The 22,531-nt window shown below is 36.3% G+C and overlaps 1 protein-coding gene across 1 annotated transcript in view; it reads left to right on the plus strand.

Moving 5' to 3' along the window:
* LOC114054009 (sodium/potassium-transporting ATPase subunit beta-1-interacting protein 3) overlaps window positions 1-22,531 on the plus strand; it is a 777,776-nt gene that overhangs the window by 422,174 nt on the left and 333,071 nt on the right. Inside the window, exons 2-3 of the mRNA XM_027877099.1 lie at window positions 3,214-3,351; window positions 11,179-11,259. Of these exons, the coding sequence (XP_027732900.1) occupies window positions 3,214-3,351; window positions 11,179-11,259 (219 nt within the window). The remainder of the gene's footprint in view (window positions 1-3,213; window positions 3,352-11,178; window positions 11,260-22,531) is intronic.

Below are 22,531 nucleotides of genomic sequence, written 5' to 3' on the forward strand. Positions count from 1 at the left end.
GTTGGAGTCAAGGTACAGTGTGTCCCACTGTGGCTGATCAGACCAGTATGAATTCGGAAGGCTCTACCACAGGTCGGGCAGGAGTTGGGCACAAATCGTCAGTACAGGAATGGGGGACAGTTAGTAAAAATGCATGGAGGTTCAAACAGATAAGTGATATGAAAAGTATCAGGAAATAAAGATACATTTTGGACTATGGAGATCACAAAAGAATTCCTGGAAGAGGGGGTATTTAAATTAAATCTTAAAATGTTAAAATTTCAACTGAAAATAAAATTGGGATGATATTCTATGGCTTTATAGATACAGGAAAAACATGTGATGACTCTGAAGGGTATAAAAGTATACAAAGTAATATAGTATGACTAGACAATGGAATATTTTATTCAGAATGTGTGAGAAGATGTTGGAGAGTTCATATACTATTAACTTCTGGTGCACCTTGAATGTCAGTTTAGACACAAAATAAGAGTCATTGTGGGGATTTTCCACAGAGTGACCTGATCTGTCACTTGATCTCTGAATAAAGATAGGGGTAGGTGGGGCAGCTAGGTGGAGTAGTGGATAGATCACCGACCTTGGAGTCAGGGGGATCTGAGTTCCAAGTGGGCCTCAGACCAAATATTTGACATTTACTAGCTATGTGACCCTGGGCAAGTCACTTAACCCCAATTACCCCCCCAAAAAAATAAAAATAAAGATAGGGGTAGGCACTGGTCTTGTGATTTCATTGTTATAAGGAGCTCCCAGTGAATAATGTCTTCCAGTGAATGTCAGTGAAGAGATGATAAGTGCCTTACCCAGGGTCACTCAACCAACATGTGTAAGGTGGGACTTGGATCCAGGTCAGCTCTTTCCACTATTCCACAATTTATGCACAAGAATGTAATTTTATAACAGCATAAAAGATAAAGTTCAACATTTGAAAATATACACTTCATACATGGGTTCTCTTGCCTTTTTCATTTAATGGCGATGATAATGATAATGATAATAATAATAGCATTTATATGACACTTTAAGTTTCCAAATAACTTTACAAATATTATCTCATTTTATCCTCACATCAAGGATTGTTATGTCAATGTTGCTGCTGAAAGTGTTATTATTATCCCCTATTTTACAGTTGAGGAAACAGAGACAGAGTGAAAGTGACTTGTCCAGGGTCACACAGCTAGTAAGTGTCTGAGGCTGAATTTTAACTCAGGTCTTTCTAACTCCAGGTCTAGAACTTGATTCACTGATAATAGTATGGCACCATACCCTTTGACCCAGCAATAGCAGTTCTAGGGCTGTATCTCAAAAAGATCCCACAAATGAGAAAAGGACCCATGTGTACAAAAATATTTATAGCAGCTCTTTTTGTGGTGGCAAAGAATTGGAAATTGAGGGTGTGCCCACCAATTGGGGAATGGCTGAACAAGTTGTGGTATATGAATGTAATGGAATACTATTGTGCTATAAAAAATGATGAGCAGGCAAACTTCAGAAAAACCTGGAAAGACTTGTGTGGTCTAATGCTGAGGGAAGTGAGCAGAACCAGGAGAACATTGTGCATAGTAATAGCCATGTTGTGCGATGACTAATAGTGATAGACTTAACCCTTCTCAGCAATGCAAAAATCTAAGACATCTCCAAAAGTCTCATGATGGAAAATGCTATCCATATCCAAAGAAAGAATTATGGAGTTTGAATGCAGATGGAAGCACACTATTTGCTATATTTTTTCTTCTTGTGTTTTGTTTCCCCTTTCTGGTGGTTCCTCCTAATGGTTCTAATTCTTCCTTACAACATGACTAATGTGAAAATATGTTTAATAGGAATGTATGTATAGCCTATATCAGACTGTGTGCCATCTTGGAGAGGGAGGTGGGGAGGGAGGGGGAGAAAAATTTAAAACTCAAAAGCTTATGGAAGTGATTGTTGATAAATCAAAATAAATTAATAAAATAAATAAATAATAATAGTTATGGCACCTTCAGCAGCAGCATTGAAAAGCACTTTTCTTCTTGTTCAGTCATTCAGTCACAACTCTTTGTTACCCCATGGACCATAGCATGCCACTCCCTTCTATCCTCCACTATCTCTCAAATTCTAAGTTCATATTCATTGTTTCCATAACACTCTCTATCTCATCCTCTGCACTCCCCTTCTCCTTTTGCCTTCAGTTTTTCCCAATGTCAGAGTTATTTTCCAATGAGTCCCATCTTCTTATTATGTGTCCAAAATATTTAGACTTCAGCTTTGATATTTGACCTTCCAGTGAATCGCCTGAATTAATTTCTTTAAGTATTGATTGATTTGATCTCCTTGCTGTCCAAGGGATTCTCAAAAGTTGTCTCCAACCCCACAATGTGAAAGTGTCGGTTCTAAGGTGCTGTATCCAGTGTGCCACCTGGTTGCTCTAAAAGCACTAACTTTGTATTTATTTGACTGTGAGATCACAGAGGTAAAGGAGTAGTTCCTTTCAGAATTGTAATGGTTCTATCAGTTCAGGTCTAATGCACTGAGACTAAGCCACTCATTTTATTTTAAGTGACTTGGTTTTGCCACATTAGACTTGCATTGATAAAACTATTTGATTCATATAATAGAACTTGGATTCAAACAATATTTCTCTTCAATTTTTTGACCATTTAATAGCTGAAATAATATATTTCCAGTTACCTTCTTTCTTTGGCTTTGGCATTGCCCAATATCTTGAAAACCAACTATATAACTTTGAGCAATAATACTTAAAGCAATGTAGGTTGGAAGGCAGGAACAGTGAATTTTAGACCTCTCTCCCTCCCTTTGACCTGCATTTTGATGGGAAATGCCTGTTCTTCCAGATAGCTCCACTCCCAAAAGAGAGTGCAAAGTCTTGGTTTTTAAGGGGTTCAGACACCAAAGACAGGATGAAGAAATGTGTTCAACACCATGGCAGTGGGACTGGGCTTGGGAAAGAGTGTTAAGTTCTCAGGCAAATGGGGCTTTCCAAGGGGCCAGGAGGGCTCTTTGAGCTCCTCCAAGTCCTTGATTGCTTTCACTATCCCTTTAATTTCTTGTGGGGAGGGAAGAGGGCATCTTCTGACAGTGAAAGAGAATTTGTCCAGGACTTTGACACAGTAAAATTTATTTTAATTCAAAACTCTGAAGTTGTAAAGAATGAGAGAAGTGTGGTCTGGCTGAAATTTACATTGTTGCTAATGTCAGACATTTGTTTTGTTCCAGCTCTCAGCATTAGAGAGGCAGATCTTTGACTTCCTTGGCTTCCAGTGGGCACCAATTCTTGGAAATTTTCTACACATAATAGTTGTCATCTTGGGCTTGTTTGGAACCATTCAGTTTAGACCTCGATATATAGTGGTGGTAAGTCTCTTACTTTTATCATGTCCTTAATTTGCACAGAGAGGAAAGGTTATGTATTGGACAGAGAGCTGGCCTCTGAAATAGGAAGATCAGACTCTCCTACTAACTGTGATCACAAGCAAGTCACTTAATTTTTTCAGTGCCTCAAGCAATTCTCTAAGACCACCTTACAGAGTTGGTCCTTATCTGCATATTAGGAGTTCTCTGTACTAATGAATCTCAGGGTCCAGTATATAAACTTTTCAATTAAGATGTAATTCCTCCTCTTAAACTGCTTCAGGGAAATGATAAGATTCTACATTCTGAGTTCAGAAAAGCACTTCATATCATCATCTACTTATCCTCACTTTCTATGTGAGGGAATGAAGGCCTAGAGAAGATATGTGTCTTGCCCAAGGGAATAACAGGATATGAATTGATGTCCTTGGTGCCAAATCCATTGAATGAAAGTATTTCAGTAATTCCTTTTGATGTTTTGTTGGCTCCACAGATGACTCCCTTATAAAACTGTAATCTGGGAGAAAAGAAAATATGTACAATTATATTTTCCATGTTACATGATAAGACAGATTATATATTAATTACATTAATTAATTAATTAATATACATTAATTATATATTAATACATTATATATTATAGATTATATATTAATACATTAATTAATTAATTAAGTAGCTTGACATTAAGCATAACTTAATACATGGTCTAACAAGACATTTTTATGACAGAATATGACTATAGTCAGCTAACTATGACCTTCATTTTGTCACAGGGAAAGTCAGTGCCATTTTAGTTATAAAATAAATGAAAAATTATAATAAACTCAAAAAACTAGCCACATTACTCCCTGTGTGGCTTTGGGCAAATTACTTCTCCCCTGGGCCTCAGTTTCTTTATCTGCAAAGTAACAGGGTTGTGCTCTATGGCCTCTGAGGTCTCTTCTAACTTTAGATGTTATAATCCTAAAATGTTCTTTCCTACAATTGGGAGCTTTTGGCTCCTTTCTTTTCTGCAGTTACCTCAAAATTTCCCTTATATGTCCTTTAAAAAAGTTGGTTCAGAAACCACAAATGTGTACCTCATTGGTTGCTTACATAGTTAGCTAAGTTGTGGAGTGGATAGAGGGTTGGTCTTGGAGTCAAAAAGACCTGAGTTCAAATCTTGCCTCAAATTATTACTAGGTGTCATCTTGGGCACATCACTTAACATTTTTAATCCTCAGTTTCTGTAAAATGGAAATGATAATACTTACCCCAACTGGTTGTTTTAAGGATCAAATGAGATGATAATATATGTATATATAAAGTATTTAGCAAGCTTAAAGCACAATGTAAATGCTAGCTCCAATGTAAATTAAGCTCCTAATGACCTTCATCCTGTTTTTTACTTAATATTTTTTTCATGTTTTCAAGATCGTTTTGAATTTAAACCTATTCTTGAAGATTATATAATGCTTTCTTAATTTGATGGACATATGCTTGATTTTTGTTAATTTTTAAAAATGCAATAGGAATATTTTCAACTTCATTTTCTAGAGAATGATCCTCTATGTGCCTCATTCTTCCCATCTAAAAATTGGGGACAATATTGTCAACCACCCTTGTGAAGTAGTTGTGAGAAATAACAAACCATATTTAAATTACAACATACTAGAATGATAACAATATGCATTAAAAAACACTTAATAGAATAAGATATAATAATTCGTGTGATTGTGCGGTAACTGCACACTCTGTTAATTTTATCTGTAAAATTTCTGATTCTCATTTCATTTTTTTCAAATAAGACTGGAGGAAGAATTCTGGATTTGTAGTTAGAGAAACCAGGTTCAACAGAGCTGTGTCCTAAATATTGTGTAACTGGCAAATCACTTAACATTTCTGAGTCTCAGTTTCTTCATCTATACAATGACAGGGTTGGGTTAATTGACCTCTGAGTCCCTTCAGGGTCTAAATCAATGACCTGTGAATTAAGGTATAACACTGATATCATTTGTAGCTCTCAACAACAGTTTTTGGAATTTTGTATTATGTCACTGAGATGAAAGTAAGTGGAAGTGGGAAATCTGAGACAACTGTCTAGAATAGGGGTGAATAATCAAGGCACCCTCTAGAGCAGGAATTCTGAACCTTTTTTCTTTCATTGACCCCTTTGGGAATCTGGTGAATCCTATGCACCCTTTCTCAGAATAATGTTGTCAACTGTATTCATAATTGAAGAAAATGTTTAAATTTAAGCTAGAGATTAGTGAAATAAAGATGTAATATTTTCTCATCACAGTTACTAAAATCTATCCATGGACCTTTGGGAGGTCTGGGGACTGTAGGTTAAGAACCCTTGAACTAGACCAGAGGTAGGGAGCCTTCAGCCTTGAGGCTACATGTGGCCCTCTAGGTCCTGAAATCTCCTTAATAAAAGGATTTGTTCTGTGAAGTTTGGATTCAGTCAAAGAACTGCACTTGAGGACCTAGAGGGCCACATGTGGCCTCAAGGCTACAGGTTCTGCAGCACTGATCTAGACTCTAGGGTCTGTTTGTTATCTATAGAGGGTCATATATTTGTAGGTTAGAATCATTGATACCAGTTTATGACTTATTTTCATATAGTGCTAACCAAGAGACTTAGCTCTTTTAAGTAATGGCTGACTGAATTTACGAGATGAAATAATACATCCTTATTATGACAATTCACCCTTTTAAAAAAAATGCTCAAAAGAATTGTATGAATATTGATTAAACACTAATTACTAAATATCTAGTATACTCTCAGGTATATTTTTGAATTTAATGGTGTTTACTTTGATTCAGAAGCCTCTGGTTCTCCAGTCACTATAAATGAGATGCTATTTGAAAAGCACTTAGCATAGTGCCTGGCACACAATCAGTACTTAATAAATGCTTATTCCCCCCTCTCCCCCTTATGGTACTCTAGCTCTACAGAGCTCAAAAGGTATGAGAGCCAATTGTGACATGTTTCTCTTCTGTAGGTAAAGGAAGAGCAGAGGCTTTCCTCATTCTCATCCTTCTCTAAAGCCTGGCTTTTGTTTTTGCTTTTGTTTTTATATTTCCAGTAAACCTGCCCCTCTCCCCTTTTTTTCTGCTATTGCTTCCATCTGTGGCTAAAATGAAAAACAAAGAAACCTCGGATAGTTAATAATTTCTGGGTATGACTCTAGTGTATGACCCTTAGGCAGTGATGAGAATTAGCATATGCAGTTCTCCTCATCTTCATTGCTACTACTTTAAACATTTAACTATTTCTCTTTCCTCTAACAAGGAAGGATTATTTAGCACCTAATAAAGCTCTTTATTTAAGGAGGTGCTTCAACAGTATTTACTTTTTTTTGTGTGTGAGGAAAGATCTCTTAAAGGAGTTCTGCCCATTACCTCCAATCCTCTAGGAGACTCTTGACTTCAATATGAACCATAGCAATTTTTAAATGTAATGCATAACACTATATAATTTCCTTATAACTTCCAAGGCCAGTGTTTAGCTATCAAATTTACTAATGACTGCTTGAAAAAAAATTATAAAAGTCAGGTGTATATCTATATGGGTAAGCTTTTTTTTAATTGTCACCTCAAAAGGAAAATAAATATGGAACTGCTAGTTTGACAAAATATAATAAAATGGAGGAAGTGGCATTAATTTTCATTATTAAGAGCAAGACATAAGAAGACAAGATTGTTTCTACCTAAATAGTATTTACCGTATTAAATACTACCTAAATAGTATCTACCATATTGTTTCTACCTAAATAGTATTTAAATTTGCTGTTTTCTTGGACTGAATTATTTATCATTTACGTAAAGCCTCCTATTACTGTGATACTTCTAACCTATATAAGCAAAAACAACCAATCAAGGTGAGAGGAGACAGGTGAAAATTCACCCATAAAAAAGCTGTTGGCATCTGGAAAGGAACAGTGGCCTAAAAACTGATAGTGTTATTTGTTAGCTGTGTAATAACTGGCAAGTATTTTGTACACAATTATGCCTTATAATTGGTACAGTGCCTTCTTTGTTTGAAGGAAAACTTAAAGCAGGGCTCTTTCTATTCAGACTTGGGAGTCTCACCTGTGGAGTGGATGGACTGCTCTCGAGTGCTGAATCGGGACTGAACCAATGCATACAGAACACTTGTACTAGCTATCTCACGTAGTTGTTTGTAAGGAAAGCCTCTACAGAGCTATATGATAAGAGCTAATATTATTCTTCATATAATTACTTCTGGTTTTATCATTATATAGTTATTCAAATATAAGTATATTCACTAAGTTATACTCTTACCACTTACTGATTGAAGTAAATATTATATATATATATATATATATATACACACACACATATAATTAATAGTGAAAATACTGTACACTTTATAGTTACAATTAATAAATCTAAAGTCCTTAGGATCATAGATTGAGTTGAAAAGGAACCAACAAGGTCATTCAGTCCAATCACCTCATTTTACAGATTAATAAATGGAGGCCTAGAATCATTTGGTCATGCAAACAGTAAAAGACAGAGCTGAAGCTGAAAAATGTTGATTCGTAATCCAGGAATCATTTCTCTACCATGGTGGATGAACCTCTAGGCTGAAAAAGTAAACAAACAAAAAACTGATGCAGGATGTTCTCATAGTAATAAGTTTGAATCTGTGTGAATAATCACTAGCAAAGAATAATTTGAATACTTGAATTTGTATGAACTACTGCTCATAATAAAGGATAACAAGTATTTTCTAGGCCTTGAATATGTACATAATATGTATATAAATAAACATATGCAAAATAAATAATTAAGGGATTTAAAAACAATGAGTCATCAGTGAGTTGTTAGAAAGGGTCTGCAGTTCATCAGCTTTTAAAATAATAGTCACATTCACAAACTGCCAAATCAGAACATGAAAATTAAGGGTAAAGCCATTTTAAAAGAGATTTAAAAAAATTCAAAGGTTATTAAAAGGGAGTAACTCAGGCTAATCATACCTTACATGTGACAAAGAAGAAAATGATTTCATGCAAACCAGTAACATTCTATTCTAAACTAGAAGATATTTAGGAATTAATTTATTATGACCAAGATTATAGCCTAGTGATGCTTTAATTATGTTAATTGATCAATCCAAAAATCAATAGCATTTATTAAATACCTACTATGTACCAGATACCATATTTGGTAATAAGAATGCTAAAATGAAAATGAAAGTGTCCCCGCCCTTGAGAAGCTTTCATTCAATGGGGGAGTGAACATATATAAGTTTGTTTAGTCATTTCAGTCATGTCCAACTCTTCATGATCCATCTGGGGTTTTCTTGGCAAAGATACTAGAGTGGTTTGCCATTTCCTTCTCCAGCTTATTTTGCAGATAAGGAAACTGAGGTAAATGAGGTTAAGTAACTTGCCCAGGGTCACACAGTTAGTAAGTGTCTGAGGCCAGATTTGAACTCAGGAGGATGAATCTTCCTGACTCCAGGCCTGGCACTATCCACTATACAACCAAGCTGTCTGTATAGAAGTATAGACAAGATATATTCAAAATAAATACAAGGAAATGGGGACAATGGTACTATCAGCAGGGGATCTGTAGAAGGTAGCACTTGAGCTGAGATTTAAAGTAAATTAAGGCTTCTAGGAGGTAGAGAGTGTTCCCTGGAAAAAGGGACAGCTGGTGCTAGGATATGGAGTTAGGAGAGTTATATGTACAACAGAGCAAGAAAGATTATTTGGTGAGATAATATGTGTATAAATGACCATATCTAAAATAAAATTAAGTACAAGCTAATTTGGAAGGGAAGATACTAGCCCCTGGGAGTAATAAGGAAAGGAACTGTAGAAGGTGACCTTTGAAGGAAGCTGGAGGTTTTAAAATGTGGAGATGAGGAAAGAATGAATCCCAAGTTGGGAGAGAGCAAAACTGCTCTTCCTATACAAAGACACAGAGACACAGAAGACAAAGTATCATTTGTCATCAACAATGTCAATTTGGCTGAATCATATAGATTATGAAGGAGAATAATATATAATAAGACTACAATAATAGAGTGGGAAAAGGTTATAAAGGCTTTTAAGGTGTAGATAGAAAAGTTTATGTTTGACTCCTAGAAGTATTAGGAGCAACTGGAGTTTATTGTTTGATGAAGGAAAGGTTAACTATTGATATATTTAAACCTATACCTTAGGAAAATCATTATGGCAGCTATTTGGGATTAGGCCTGATTGAAGACAGTCCCCTGGTAGTTGATATTTTAATTTTGGAAGTCTATCATTTTCCACCAGCTAAGCATCAAAAAGTACCTGGAGTTCCTCATGGCTGTTTTGTACTCAGACAAGCAAGTCTCAAGGATGGTCCCATACCTTTAAAGGAAAAACTTGCCTAACTTGCATAGAGGCAAGGGTTAGGATATTCCCCCTGCTAGAGCAGTGGCATGGTGAATGTATGGAATGGTAAGAAGAAAGTGTCAGGGAGACTAATTTATAATTTATGAGGCAATAATCATTACTTCTGAAAGAAAGCACTGATTTTAGTTATTATCCCTATTAAATAAAAATAAAGCATCAAAATAAGGATTACAATTTTCTGAGTAAAGAAAAAAAATTAAAGTAAAGAGGCCATCAGTTGTACTTCCTATGGGTGAGGATTCTTCCAAGTTAAATATTTCTTCCATTCCAAGTGTTATAAACTTTAATTTATTATGACTAAGCAGTGTGATCTGGTAGACATTTCCCAAAATGCAGTTAGTTATTAACAATAATATTATATTAAAGTTCACATTTATGCAATGCTTTGTGAAGAACTTTATATATGTTATCTGTTTCAATTGCTAAAATCATTTGAGGTAGATGTGGTTATTATTCCCCCATGAGGAAAATGACACGAAGGTCAATTAATTCTCCAAGAATTCAAACTCAGTTCTTTCTGACTCTTCTCTATCCATTATATTTTACAACCTCTAAGTATTTGGTTATGATGTTGAGACTATTTTGGGAAAGAAATTTTCAAGTTTTAAGAATGTATATTTTGAAGAACCTTGCAGCTGATAAACCTCTTAGTTTTGTGAGGTTCTATGTTGTTTACCTAGCATATGATTAACAAAAGGCTTTTGTACCTCTCTTACAGGGAAATTAGTCCAGGAAGTCCAATAAATAAACCACATACAGTATCACAAATTCAGAATTGAAATAGGCCTTAGAAACCATTTAGTCAAACTGTCTTTTTTTGTAGATGAGGAAACTGAGGCCTGAAGAGATTATATAATTTGCCCAATATCACACAGTTAGCACAGGGATTCCAACCCAAGGCTTTTGATTTCAAATATAGCACTTTTGCACTTTTGTACTTTTCCACTTTCCTCGAGAGCTATTGTAAAGAAAGAGCTTTCAATTTTCAGGGCAATATCCTGCATCAGAGCAATGGGGATGCTAGTATTTGACTCACAGCCTTTAATGCCTGGCAGACCTAAGTCATTTTTTAAATTATGGGTGACCCCACAGTGAGTTTGGATAATGGTGTTCATTGAAGGAGAAAATACTTAGAAAACAGTAATCAAGTCAAGGTTTTTGGATTTACTTGTGCTGTAGGCCAGTAATGCACTTTAAAGAATAAATCTAAGCTTTACTGTCAACTACTAAAAGCTACAGAGTATATTGGATTTGTAATTTCTAGAGATCTTTGGAGACCTACATAAGAAATCTTTTCCCGGGTTCTCCCTGTCCACTCCTTCCCAGAAGACTTATGCTTGTTAATGTTTCTTATTATTGATCTGTTTAGTATGTAAGCCTTTCATCTTCACATTTTTCTTCTTTTTCTTTTTTTCCTTCTGTCTAGTACACGGTGTGGACTGCCCTCTGGGTCACCTGGAATGTTTTCATTATCTGCTTTTATTTAGAAGTAGGCGGGCTGTCTAAGGTGGGTTGATCATACCTTTAACTTTGGGTGAAGAAAATGCTTTGGCAAATGACAATTATGATTCATACAATTTTATTGTTGGCTCATTGATCTCAAAACCAAGAGAAAGATTAATCATCTTTAAAATAGATGTTTGGCCCTTAAAAGTATCTGGTTTATGAGTCAAGTGTATATATTACCTTGACTCATAGGAAAAATGTAAATGAATATACAATTGAAAGCACATTTGGACCATTATAATATATAGTCTTATTTTTGATTGTCAAATGCTAAAGTGGGCAAGTCAGTTCTCAACATGTCCCTGTGTTTTGTTTTAAAAGGTACAATGCTGCAGTAGCTAGAATTCTAAATGGGGGAGTGCAAGATGTATTTGAATATTCTTGGGATTGGAGCAGCCAAAGGGATTGAGGAGGTTAATGCAATGGCATGATGAAAAATGACATCACTATTGGAATACTAATTCTGAAGAACTACATGAAAATGGGTGATATCTTCCCACATTTGAATGGAGCATTCTATTACTTTTAACTAAAGGCTGTGGTACAATGATTCATATTTCTTATTCTTGAGCAGACAGAAGACAGTCTCTTGGATGAAGCCTTATACACGTTTTATTTCCAACCACACAAAAGTAAATGTTAGGATAATTGAGAGGTTTCATTATAAGTTTTACAAAAATATTTTTGATTGCCACCCAAATATAAAAGCAGATTGCATTGCATTTTTATTTACATTACTTGAGATGATTTTTTCCCCCTTATACACCAGCACAATCTGTTACTATGGAGCAGAACCTTAGCAGCATCATTAAAGCAGGAAAATCATAGCTTTTTTTTTTTTTTAGGTTTCTCATTACCAGCTTGTAAAGGCATAAGATTTGTAGGGGGGCAGATTATTTCTGCCAGCTACTCCAATTGTAAGGCCAAATGTAAAGGGGCTGATCTGTTCTGCCCTGATAGGCCAATTGTAGAGTTGCAGACCCTGTGAGAGAATACAGAGATATCGAAGAAAGAGGGGCACATGATAGGATGTTACATATAATAAATATATGTAGATTTATTGGGATTTATTAAGCTAACTAGGTTGTTTAAGAGAGTTTTATCATGAAATCCAGTCCTTGGAGGCAACTGGACAGAATAGTGTAATGGATCCCCTCACCTATCCCAGGCCAAGTCAAATACCATATAGAAACAGAACAAAGAAGGCATAATGCTAGAGATGCCCCAGGGTCACATGCAAATGTTCCCATGAGATAGCTGGAGCTTCTTTTGCTGTTTGCATATACTCAAGGTAGCTTATATTCTTCTGTGAAGTCTTAGGTTATGATCCCAGTTCAGCTACTACCATCCACAGTTAGTTATATCTAGGTAAAGGTGTTCTTTTATTTTGAGGATGCCACAAAGTCGTCTGAGAGACATAGGGCCCCTCCTGCAAGCATTTGTGGATAAGATCTGAGAAAAATTTATCCAAAACAGCCTACTGCTGCTAGACTCTTTCTAACAAAAGTGCTAGTGAAGTCCATTTTGTAATAAAGAGAACTCAGTAGAGTCAAGCTACGAGAAACCCCCAGAGGATTTTCTTGAGAACCTCCAAAGGTGGCTCCCCTTTGTTCCATACTAAAATAACTTTATAATTAGAACTGATCACCATTTTCTTATGTTGTCAAATGCATTCAGATTCCACCATATACTACAGTTCTCACAATAAATTCAACAAATATTGAAAATTGTAAATAAGGTGGATTTTAGTGTGTGTAAGAAGGATTTTATTATTCCTTTTTAGATAATAGTTCTAGGATCCTAGATAATATTTCCCATGAATTATGATTAAAAACAACTTCTACCACGCAGTTGCAGTAGAGATATAGGGGTGACATAATGTATGCCTATGCTGTGCTAGGTCATAACGATATCGCTAAAGTTAACCCTTGAACTTAATGTTGGCAAGATGCCTTCTTTGTCTATGGCCCTATAAAGCAAGTGGGCACTGGTCAGTGAGTGGGGGACCATTTTGGGATTTGGGTAACGCATAGAGGAATGCATGTGCCTGTCTTAATCAGCCCCCATCAAGGGTCGGGGATAATCTGTGTTTGCCTCAACTGGTCCCCATTGAGGCTTAGGGGAATGAGATAGGAGTTATGCTCCTACTTTGTATATTCTCACCCACCCCTTCGAGAAGTGTGATTAGGGAATGCTGTAGGAGTTGGTGCTCCCATTATCAGCAAACACCCTATTGAGAAGACTAGACTAGAATAAAGTAAGCTTATTTAACCTCTCCAAAGCTGTCTTCCTGTCTGACCAGATCAAAAGTGAACCTGTGCTAGAACACCTGTTAGTGTTAGGAGCCCTCCTGTGTTCTCCTGCCCAACAAATGGTGTTACCTGGCTGTTTACCTGTGAAACAAAGATAGTATTCATTTGCTTTCTATCATTAAAATAAGTAAAACAATATAAGTAAACAATAATCTGTCTACTATCTTAGACAAATTTTAAAGTCATTTAAAAATTCAGATTTTCTGAATAAGAAGTCATACCTATTGAACTTAGACCCAGGACTTTTGGATTCGATTTGTGTTTTTTCTGTTTTATCATTTTGACTATCAGTTTGACGTAATATTTATTAGGCATTGGGAAACCACTTTTTATTCTTCCTGTATGTGCTAAGACTGGGAGGGATTTGTAAAATGTGATCATGCATCTCTAAATGTTAAGACTCACTCTAAAAGAAGAGTGTAAACTGAGGAAATTTTGTTGTTTGATCTTTAAATGACACTCCAGGCTCATCTAAGATTGGGCATGCAAGTCACTAAGAAGTAGCTTTCTGTCTCCCCAGAGGTTCTCTGGCTGATTTGTTAATATCATTCCTTACTCTGCTTGTATAATCCCTCCTTTTCCAAGCCTGGCCTACATCCTTACCTCCTCCTCTTAGGCATGTGGGTACAGCAGGCAAGGAAACCAAAATTGAGCCTTCTTCCTTCCTTCCATAATCTAAAGCTCTGTCAAATCCTCTAAACCCTCTTGAGCATCAGTGATTATTCTCTGAACTGAGAAATTTAGGGACAGCAGGGTATTTGTGACTTTGTCAAAGGAAAATGCATTCAGTTCCCAAACCAGTAGTTCATTGCAGAAGGCAGCATACATCTGTCTTTTTCTTCACAAATAACTATTTAAAACAAAGCAATCCTCCTCCCTCCCACCTCCTGTATTCTGTGGTTAAAGCTGAGTTTGTTTGTTTGTTTGTTTGTTTGTTTTTACTATGGGTTACAATTTAACTTTTAATTAAACTTGACACTTACTTGTATATAATGCTTACTATGTGCCAGGCACTGTGCTAAGCACTTCACAATTATTATCTCTTTCGATCCTCACAACAACTCTAGAGAAGTAGATACAGTTACTATTATCTCCATTTTACAGATGAGAAATCTGAAGCAGACAGAGGTTAAGTGACTGGACCAGGGTCCCACAGCTAATAAGTGTTTGAGGCTGGATTTGAACTCAGGACTTCCTGACTTAAGGCCCAGCACTCACCCATTTATCTGCCTCTTATGCAAGATACATTCCTCCCCACAAAGCAATACTACCAACAGAATTTATTTCTCACCTTGACCACTAAATCACGTTCAATATGTATAGATTGGATGGAAAATTTGCATCATAACCAATTTCTTCAAGTAGGGTTTGGGGCCCATTTAAGATTTTTTAAAGCTCAGATGGCAAACCTTAATCATCCTTTCTTGCTGATTTAAAAGACACTGGATTGATTCTATGCCAAGACTTGTCTTAGCAACCTATGTTTTACATGCATCAGATCATTCTTCAAAGAGGGTGGGGCAAACACATTCCAGTGATAACAAAAAAATTCAAATATTATATTCCGTGATGGAGGGATGTTCTAACTTAAAATGAAAGAGAGTTAATCTATAAGGTTTTGTTTCACTTTTGGGATATGCTTTTGGTTTGGTATGTGAATATAGATGTGTTTAATGGACTAGAAAGTCACAGTATTATGTTCCAAACAAAATAATCAAGAGACACTGATCTGTCTAATTCAAGGAGAATTAGATAGTTCTTTTCCCCCATTTTCCATGCTAGAGAGAAACAGCATCATATGTCATTTGATTCAAAGTGGCAGCCATACCTAAATTCCTCTCAATCTCTTTCTCTTTTTCTTAAAAACATTTATGCCAGTCTGTACAGGGACTTAGAGGGATATGACAAAGAGTCACTTGGACCAGTGATGCTAAGATCAACAGGCCTTTACTTGATACTTTTTAACTTACCTGAGGGGGAAATGCTTGGGAGTCAAGGTGACACTCAGAGATGGAGGCACAGGGTGGGAAAGGCCTAGGAGAAAAAGACACAATCAGAGCAGACACTGCCTTTCTGGTACAATAGTACTTCCAAGAAGATTCTATCTTTAGCCTCAATGCCCCCAGCTTTAGTATTCTAGTCCCTTCAAATCTGATCAGAGACATCTGAGATACTATCTCCTCCATTAAAGCAATAACTGCCCTATCCAAACTAGGGTCTCTCTCTCTCTCACATACACATACACATGCACTCACACTCACTGTAGCCAGTATCGAGAACCACCAAAATTAAGGCATGAGCTACCATGATTCCTATACAAGGCCATACCACACATTGGGGCAGGGCTGGTCTGGATCCAGGGGTTTGTTAAAAAGGGTTGGAGTCTTGCACATCCCCTATGAATTGGCATTTCACTTTTAGTGTTACAGATGAAGAGGCACCAATTATTAAAGTTGCATGGGAGATGGAAGCCTCTGGCTCTAGATACAGACACTTCAAGAAAAGGGAGGAGTACTAAGAAGGAGATGGAGGTGATCAGTTAGTGGTAGGGGAAGAAATTGTTGCAAGAACAGCTAGGCCCCCAAACCACAGCTTTCTTCACACTAATACAACAGCTGTCCTTCTGCCTCATAGTCTCTGGGTTGGAGAAACTTTATTAAGTATTTTGGTTTAGAATACCTCCTGTTGTACTTCAGAGTATATAGGAAAATAAAACAATAAACATAAATTTGAATGTTGTATTAAAAACTACTCTGCTCAATGTTAGTAAAAACCTTTGTGTTAAATTATAGTGTAGATTTGCCCTATGGTCAAATGTACTATCATAAATCTCTCTTTTGAGAAAATTGAAAGATAGGACATTTTTCACATTTAGAACTTTGAGGTCACTCAGTACTATAAGAACACTGCAGATGGGGATATTGAATGAAGTGACTTTTTAAAAGACATTTAGTAAATCCTTGGTAGTAGACCCTAGAATCTAAGTATCAGCCTCACATGTGTGACCCTGTTAATTGGACCATGATGTTTTCCTGTGATGTTGAAATATTGAAATTGAAATAGTTTCTCCTATACTGCCTCTATTTCTCATCCGAAAAGTAAATTAAGCAACCTTGGTAGCTACTCAGGGTACTTCTTAGTCATTCATTATGACCATTTAGGGCACTATTAATAAGTTACTACTTCTGTTTTAGAACCCTTGGGAGCTTTTCTTTCTCTTTCTTGTGGTATATTTGGAACATAGAGCCATCTATCCCTTTCCATTGGGTGCCTTTTATGAGACTGAGAAGAAGTGATTTTGAGAATTTACACTGCACTGCACACTCTTTGATTACAAAAGGATTAGGCTGAGGTTATTAATTGCTTCTTTTATGTCTCAAATTAGCACTATAGTCTATTTAATATTTCCTTATTACTTGCTTTTCATGGAACCATGTGGATCTTGTACCTTAGTGAGCCAAGTGTTTTCACTGTATCCAGTTTCCATAGCCCTCAGGTTAAGCATTTGCATGACAGTGCATGACAGAAATAGTCCTGAAAATGGTAGAAATGGGAAGGACTGATGAGAAGAAATGCTGTACTGGGTCAAGGATAAACCCTGATCAAATATTAGAAACCATATGGAAAAGGGGCAGGCACGTATCCATCTGTTTTAACTCCTCCTTTCCTTGAAGTTTTCCTTTTAGTTATTTTGTTAAAAAATAACTATTGGAGACATATAGTTGATTTCGTATAGATCTGATTTTTTAATGGATCTGTCATTCACCTATTTTGGTGCAATGTAATATCATGTAATTCAGAGAGTAATTATGTAACACACAAATAAAAAACAACACAATCTCTGTCTCCTACAATCAAATAGGGGGATATAACATGCAGAGGGGTGGAATTTTTTTTTCCTTAGTGCACAATAATACATAATTTCTTCCCATATAATTAAACCCCACTACCCTGAGTGACTCAGAAAGGAACTCAGAGTAATTTGAATTGACCTACCCAGTTAACCCCAGAGGAACATATGGATCTCAAAGGGACAATTAGAAGGGGTTGGAAGTTGAGGAGTCCTGGATAAATTCTAGCTACTTGGAATCTGGGGGAGAGGGAATATTAAATTGACAAATTTTCCTTAACTCAACTTGGTATAGGCATGGAACCTTACCTGGAAGATTGGCAGAACTATAGTACAAGGATTTAATCCTTCCTTGGCACTACCTTCCAGTAAGTCATAGAGAGGCCAAGTGTTTCTGGCCAAGACAGAGGAGATCTGGAAACTCTCCCAGAGATATAGGACTGTAATCTGACTGGATAGGATACAGCTGAAGCTATAAGAAACAATCTACAACCTACAACCACAGGGAAGGTTTGCATGTCAGTGGAAGAACCATGATGAGAAGTAAACTAATCAAAGCTATCCATAGCCACATGAAAAAAATACTCTATTTATTGGAGAAATGCAAATTAAAACAATTCTGAGGTACTACCTTAAACCTATTAGATTGGCTAATAGGACAGAAAAGAAAAATAACAAATGTTAGAGGGGATGTGGGAAAAATGAGACATTAATGCATTGTTGGTGGAATTGTGACCTGATTCAACCATTCTATAGAGCAATTTAGAACTGTGCCCAAAGGGCTATAAAACCATGCATGCCCTTTGACCTAGCTATACCATTACTAGATCTGTATCCAAAAAGAGGTAACAAAACAAAAGGAAAAGGACCTATGTCTACAAAAATAATTATAGCAGCACTTTTGTGGTGGTAAAGAATTAGACATTGAGGGGCTGCCCATCAATCGGGGAATGGCTGAACAAATTGAGGTATGTGATTGTGATGGAATATTATTGTGCTATAATAAATGATGATCAGAATGCTCTCAGAAAAACCTGAAAAGACTTACAGAAGCTGGTGCAAAGTGACACGTCCTGTGTACAAAGTTAACAGTAATATTATAAGATGTTCAGCTATGATGACTTAGCTGTTCTCAGCAATACAATGATCCAAGACAACTCTGAAAGACTTATGATGAAAATTCTATCCATCCGCAGAAAAAGAATTGATTACAGATTCTTTTTTCTTTTCCTACTTCATTTTTGTTGAGTTTTTTTTTTGTCTATCTTTTCTTTCACAACACGACTAATATGGAAATATGTTTTGTGTGACCACACATGTATAACCTGTATCTATTTGCTTGCCTTCTCAATGAGAAGTGTAGGGAGGGAGAGAATCTGGAAGTCAAAGTTTTAAAATGAATGTTAAAATTGTTTTTTTTTTGTATAATTGGGGGAAAATAAAATACTAAAAAAAATTTTCAAATAAATTTTTAAAAAATGAATGTTAAAAAATATCTTAACATGTAATTGGAAAAAGTAAAATACTATTTAAAATTATGAGGAAATAAAATAAGTATGTAAAAGAAGATTGGAAATAAAACATAGAAGGTCTTAAATGAAAGGTTAAGGAATTTGTATTTTATCTATAGGGAATGGAGAGCTTCAAAAGGTTTAGGGTTAAGGGAGTTAGATGATAATGTGATATAACAGAAAAAGTCCTGGATTTGGTGCCAGAGACCTGGTTTGTGTGCCAGCTTCAGTGCTACTTGTAGGTCCTCAGATTATTTACCTAACCTCTCTGAGACTCATCAGTAAAAATGGAATAATAATGTATTATTTACTTCATAAGTTTGTTGGGTGAAAAGCACTTTATAAACATAAAAAAAACTATATAAATGTAATCTATTATAGTCACCCTGTGCATTAGGGACATCAGGTTAGCACCTGCATGGAAGATGGATTAGGGATAGAAAGAGAATAGTTAAAGGGAGACTGTTTAGGATGCTATTACAATGAACGAAATTGTGTTTGCACATGGAGGTGTGCTCTTTAAATACCCAGAATCATAAAGAGGCTTAAAGTTTTTTTTTTCCCCAAATGCCTCCAAAAGATAGAACCTTTCCCATTCTGTTTTAAGTTGAAACCATTGCCTGTGAGAGTGATCTCCAGTGTAAAGGTTCAGCTCAATACTTCCCCTAAGCAGCTGGTGAGGGCCAACAAAGACATTGGCCTTTCTCAAGACTTTTGCTCCCTAACTTAATTTGTCTTTCTGAACATTTCCTAAGCAAAATCTTCCTCACACTGGAGGCTGATATTCAACACAAGACTTTTTTAGGTTGGATACTTGACACCAATTTACTCTATCAGGCATGTCATGTTCAAGCATGAACGTGTGTGTGTGTGTGTGTGTGTGTGTGTGTGTGTGTGTGTGTGTGAGAGAGACAGACAGACAGACAGACAGACAGACAGGCAGAGACAGAGAGAGAGACAGAGAGAGACAGAGAGAGACAGAGGGACAAAGAGATGCTCAGTAGCAATTGAACAGTTACTGTATATAGGGCATTGCACAAGGTATGGTTACATCAGAATTAAAAGGCACATTTCCCCTCAGGAGCTTACAATCAATTTGATATTTTATTTTATCTGCTTCTTAAAAGATCTACTTATATTTTATGTCTCAGGATTTGTTTTCTAAGAAAGTTCATAACTAAACCTGTTCCAATCTGCATATTTTTAAAGTGAATTCAACTTTAACTAAATAATTCATTTTAGAATGTGTTTTTAGAAATGGTATTTTACCACCTGCTTATAAATTCCAAGGAATCAAAAAATATGGGTTCAAATCCTACCTCTGTGACTGTGTGACTTTGGGCAAGTCACTTGGCCATTCTGGGTCTCAGGTTTGTAATTTGTTCCTCATTTATAGAGTTGAAGAGGTCAGCTTAGATTACCTCGAAGATCCCTTTCAACTCAAAGTCCATAATCCTAGGAAGGGCAGTTTCAATCCAGTAAGAGTTAGTCTGGCCACTAGAAACATTTAAACTCTTCTGGATAGGCTAAGGTTATGACTGTCCATCATCACTCCAAGCATCATTATGCTATAAACAAGTTTTTAGAAAGTCAAATGAAACTTTTATAAATCTGAATAAAATATTGCCCATGTTTGACAAGGAAATTTGAAAACCCCATAAACAGTAACCTTAATGGTACAAATAAGTGTAAGGAAGTTCCAGAAGAACATAGTATGGAACAAACAGAACACCGGTAAATGCCACTCGGAGCCTGCATCTTCTCCTGGCAATGCTAATTGACATGTTTAGCTAATAGGATCTCATTGTTGGGAAAACTTCACTTAGGAGCATCATCCACATGATGCATACACAAAGAGGAAAACCAGGTGACACTTAGAAGGCCCCGCAAGATTATCAAAGGCAGCATGATAAACATGTTTATTTGCATTCCTATTTACAACAGGATGGCAGCATATGCCTCTGGGCATCTTTATAAAATAAAATAGTACAACACAATTAAATGATAACATACGAACATTGAAGAGCAGATGAGGCTAGAATGCAATTTTTCTGCTTTACCCTCTGAGACACTATTAAGGTAACAAATGAGTCATTTGAATGTATCCCAGAAAGAGATATCAAATCTATTTAAATAATATTAATAATTGCTAGCATTTATGTGGCATTTTCAGATTTATAAAGCATTTTACATGTTTTAACTTATTTGTTCCTCACGACAACCTTTGGAAGTATGCCCATTTTATAGATGAGGAAACTGAAGCATAGAGAGGTTAAGTGACTTGCTAATAAATGGCTGAGGCTGGATTTGAACTGAGGTCTTCCTGACTGCAAGTCTTGCACAATTTCCAATATGTTAACCAGCTACCTCTACCCATTGGCAAAATGCATTGAAATCTACTTTCCTTTCAGAAGAACTCACTCTGCACAAATACGTATTTGTTAAATCGGAACAGTATGACAATAAATAATTAGAAGACAAATTCTTCAGAGTTGATTTATTCACATGGCATAGTTAAGGCGATTTGCTCGTGGGACATAACCAATAAGAATCTGGTGCTTTGGTTTGCTTATTTGACTAAACGTGGTAATTAAGGGGCCTCTATGCAGTATCTTGCCCAAGATTTAATGTCATTTTCTAGACTCCTTATATGCCAAAAGTGAATCTGAAGAAAAGAGAAAAAGGAAAATATTTGAGAAGGAGATAGGAAAGAGAGGAAAAGGAATAATGATTGGTTAGGTCACCACTAAGACTGGGTGTAAGGGTGTAAGGCAGTGGTGGGGAACCTGTGGCCTCAAGGCCACATGTGGCCCTTTAGGTCCTCAAGTACAACCCTTTGACTGAATCCAAACTTCACAGAACAAATTCCCTCAATAAAAGGATTTGTTCTGTGAAACTTGAACTCAGTCAAAAGGCCACACTCAAACTGTTCCCCATTCCCATGTAAGGTTTTGAAGAAAGATAGGGAGATATTACTTGCTTTCTCCTTTTGAAGTGAGAGTTACAGGGGCAGCTAGGTTGCACAGTGGATAGAACTCCAGCCTTAGAGTCAGGAGGACCTGAGTTCAAATTTGGCCTCAGACACCTGACTTACTAGCTGTGTGACCCTGGGCAAGTCACTTAACCCTGACTGCCTTACCAAAAAGCAAAAAAAAAAAAAATGAGAGAATTATGGTAATTTAAAAATGCTTCCGTTAGGAGTTACTTGCAAATGAAACTCCTTTATAATAAAAATAATTCTCTGTTGGTCCCTTGGTGATGCTTCTTAGTTAAAGTATCTCATAATACTAGCTAGCATTTCTATAGTGCTTAAGGTTGCAAAGCACTTTGCAAATATTATCTCATTTTATCCCCACAATATCCTTGGGAGGTAAGTGCTATTATTATCCTCATTTTATAGATGAAGAAAACTGAGACAAACAGAGGTTAAGAGACTTGTCCAAAGTTACATAGTTATCAAGTATCTAAGGCCAGATTTAAACTCAAGTCTTCTTGACTCTAGGTCCAGCATTATATCCACTGCACTACCTCACTACTTCTGGGTGATCAAGTCATCTAGATTATCTCCAAAATCTCAACCCCTTAATTGGTAGGATAATT

The sequence above is a fragment of the Vombatus ursinus genome, unplaced genomic scaffold (assembly GCF_900497805.2).
Source record: "Vombatus ursinus unplaced genomic scaffold, bare-nosed wombat genome assembly UNPS02014812.1, whole genome shotgun sequence".
In the NCBI taxonomy this organism is placed as follows: domain Eukaryota; kingdom Metazoa; phylum Chordata; class Mammalia; order Diprotodontia; family Vombatidae; genus Vombatus; species Vombatus ursinus.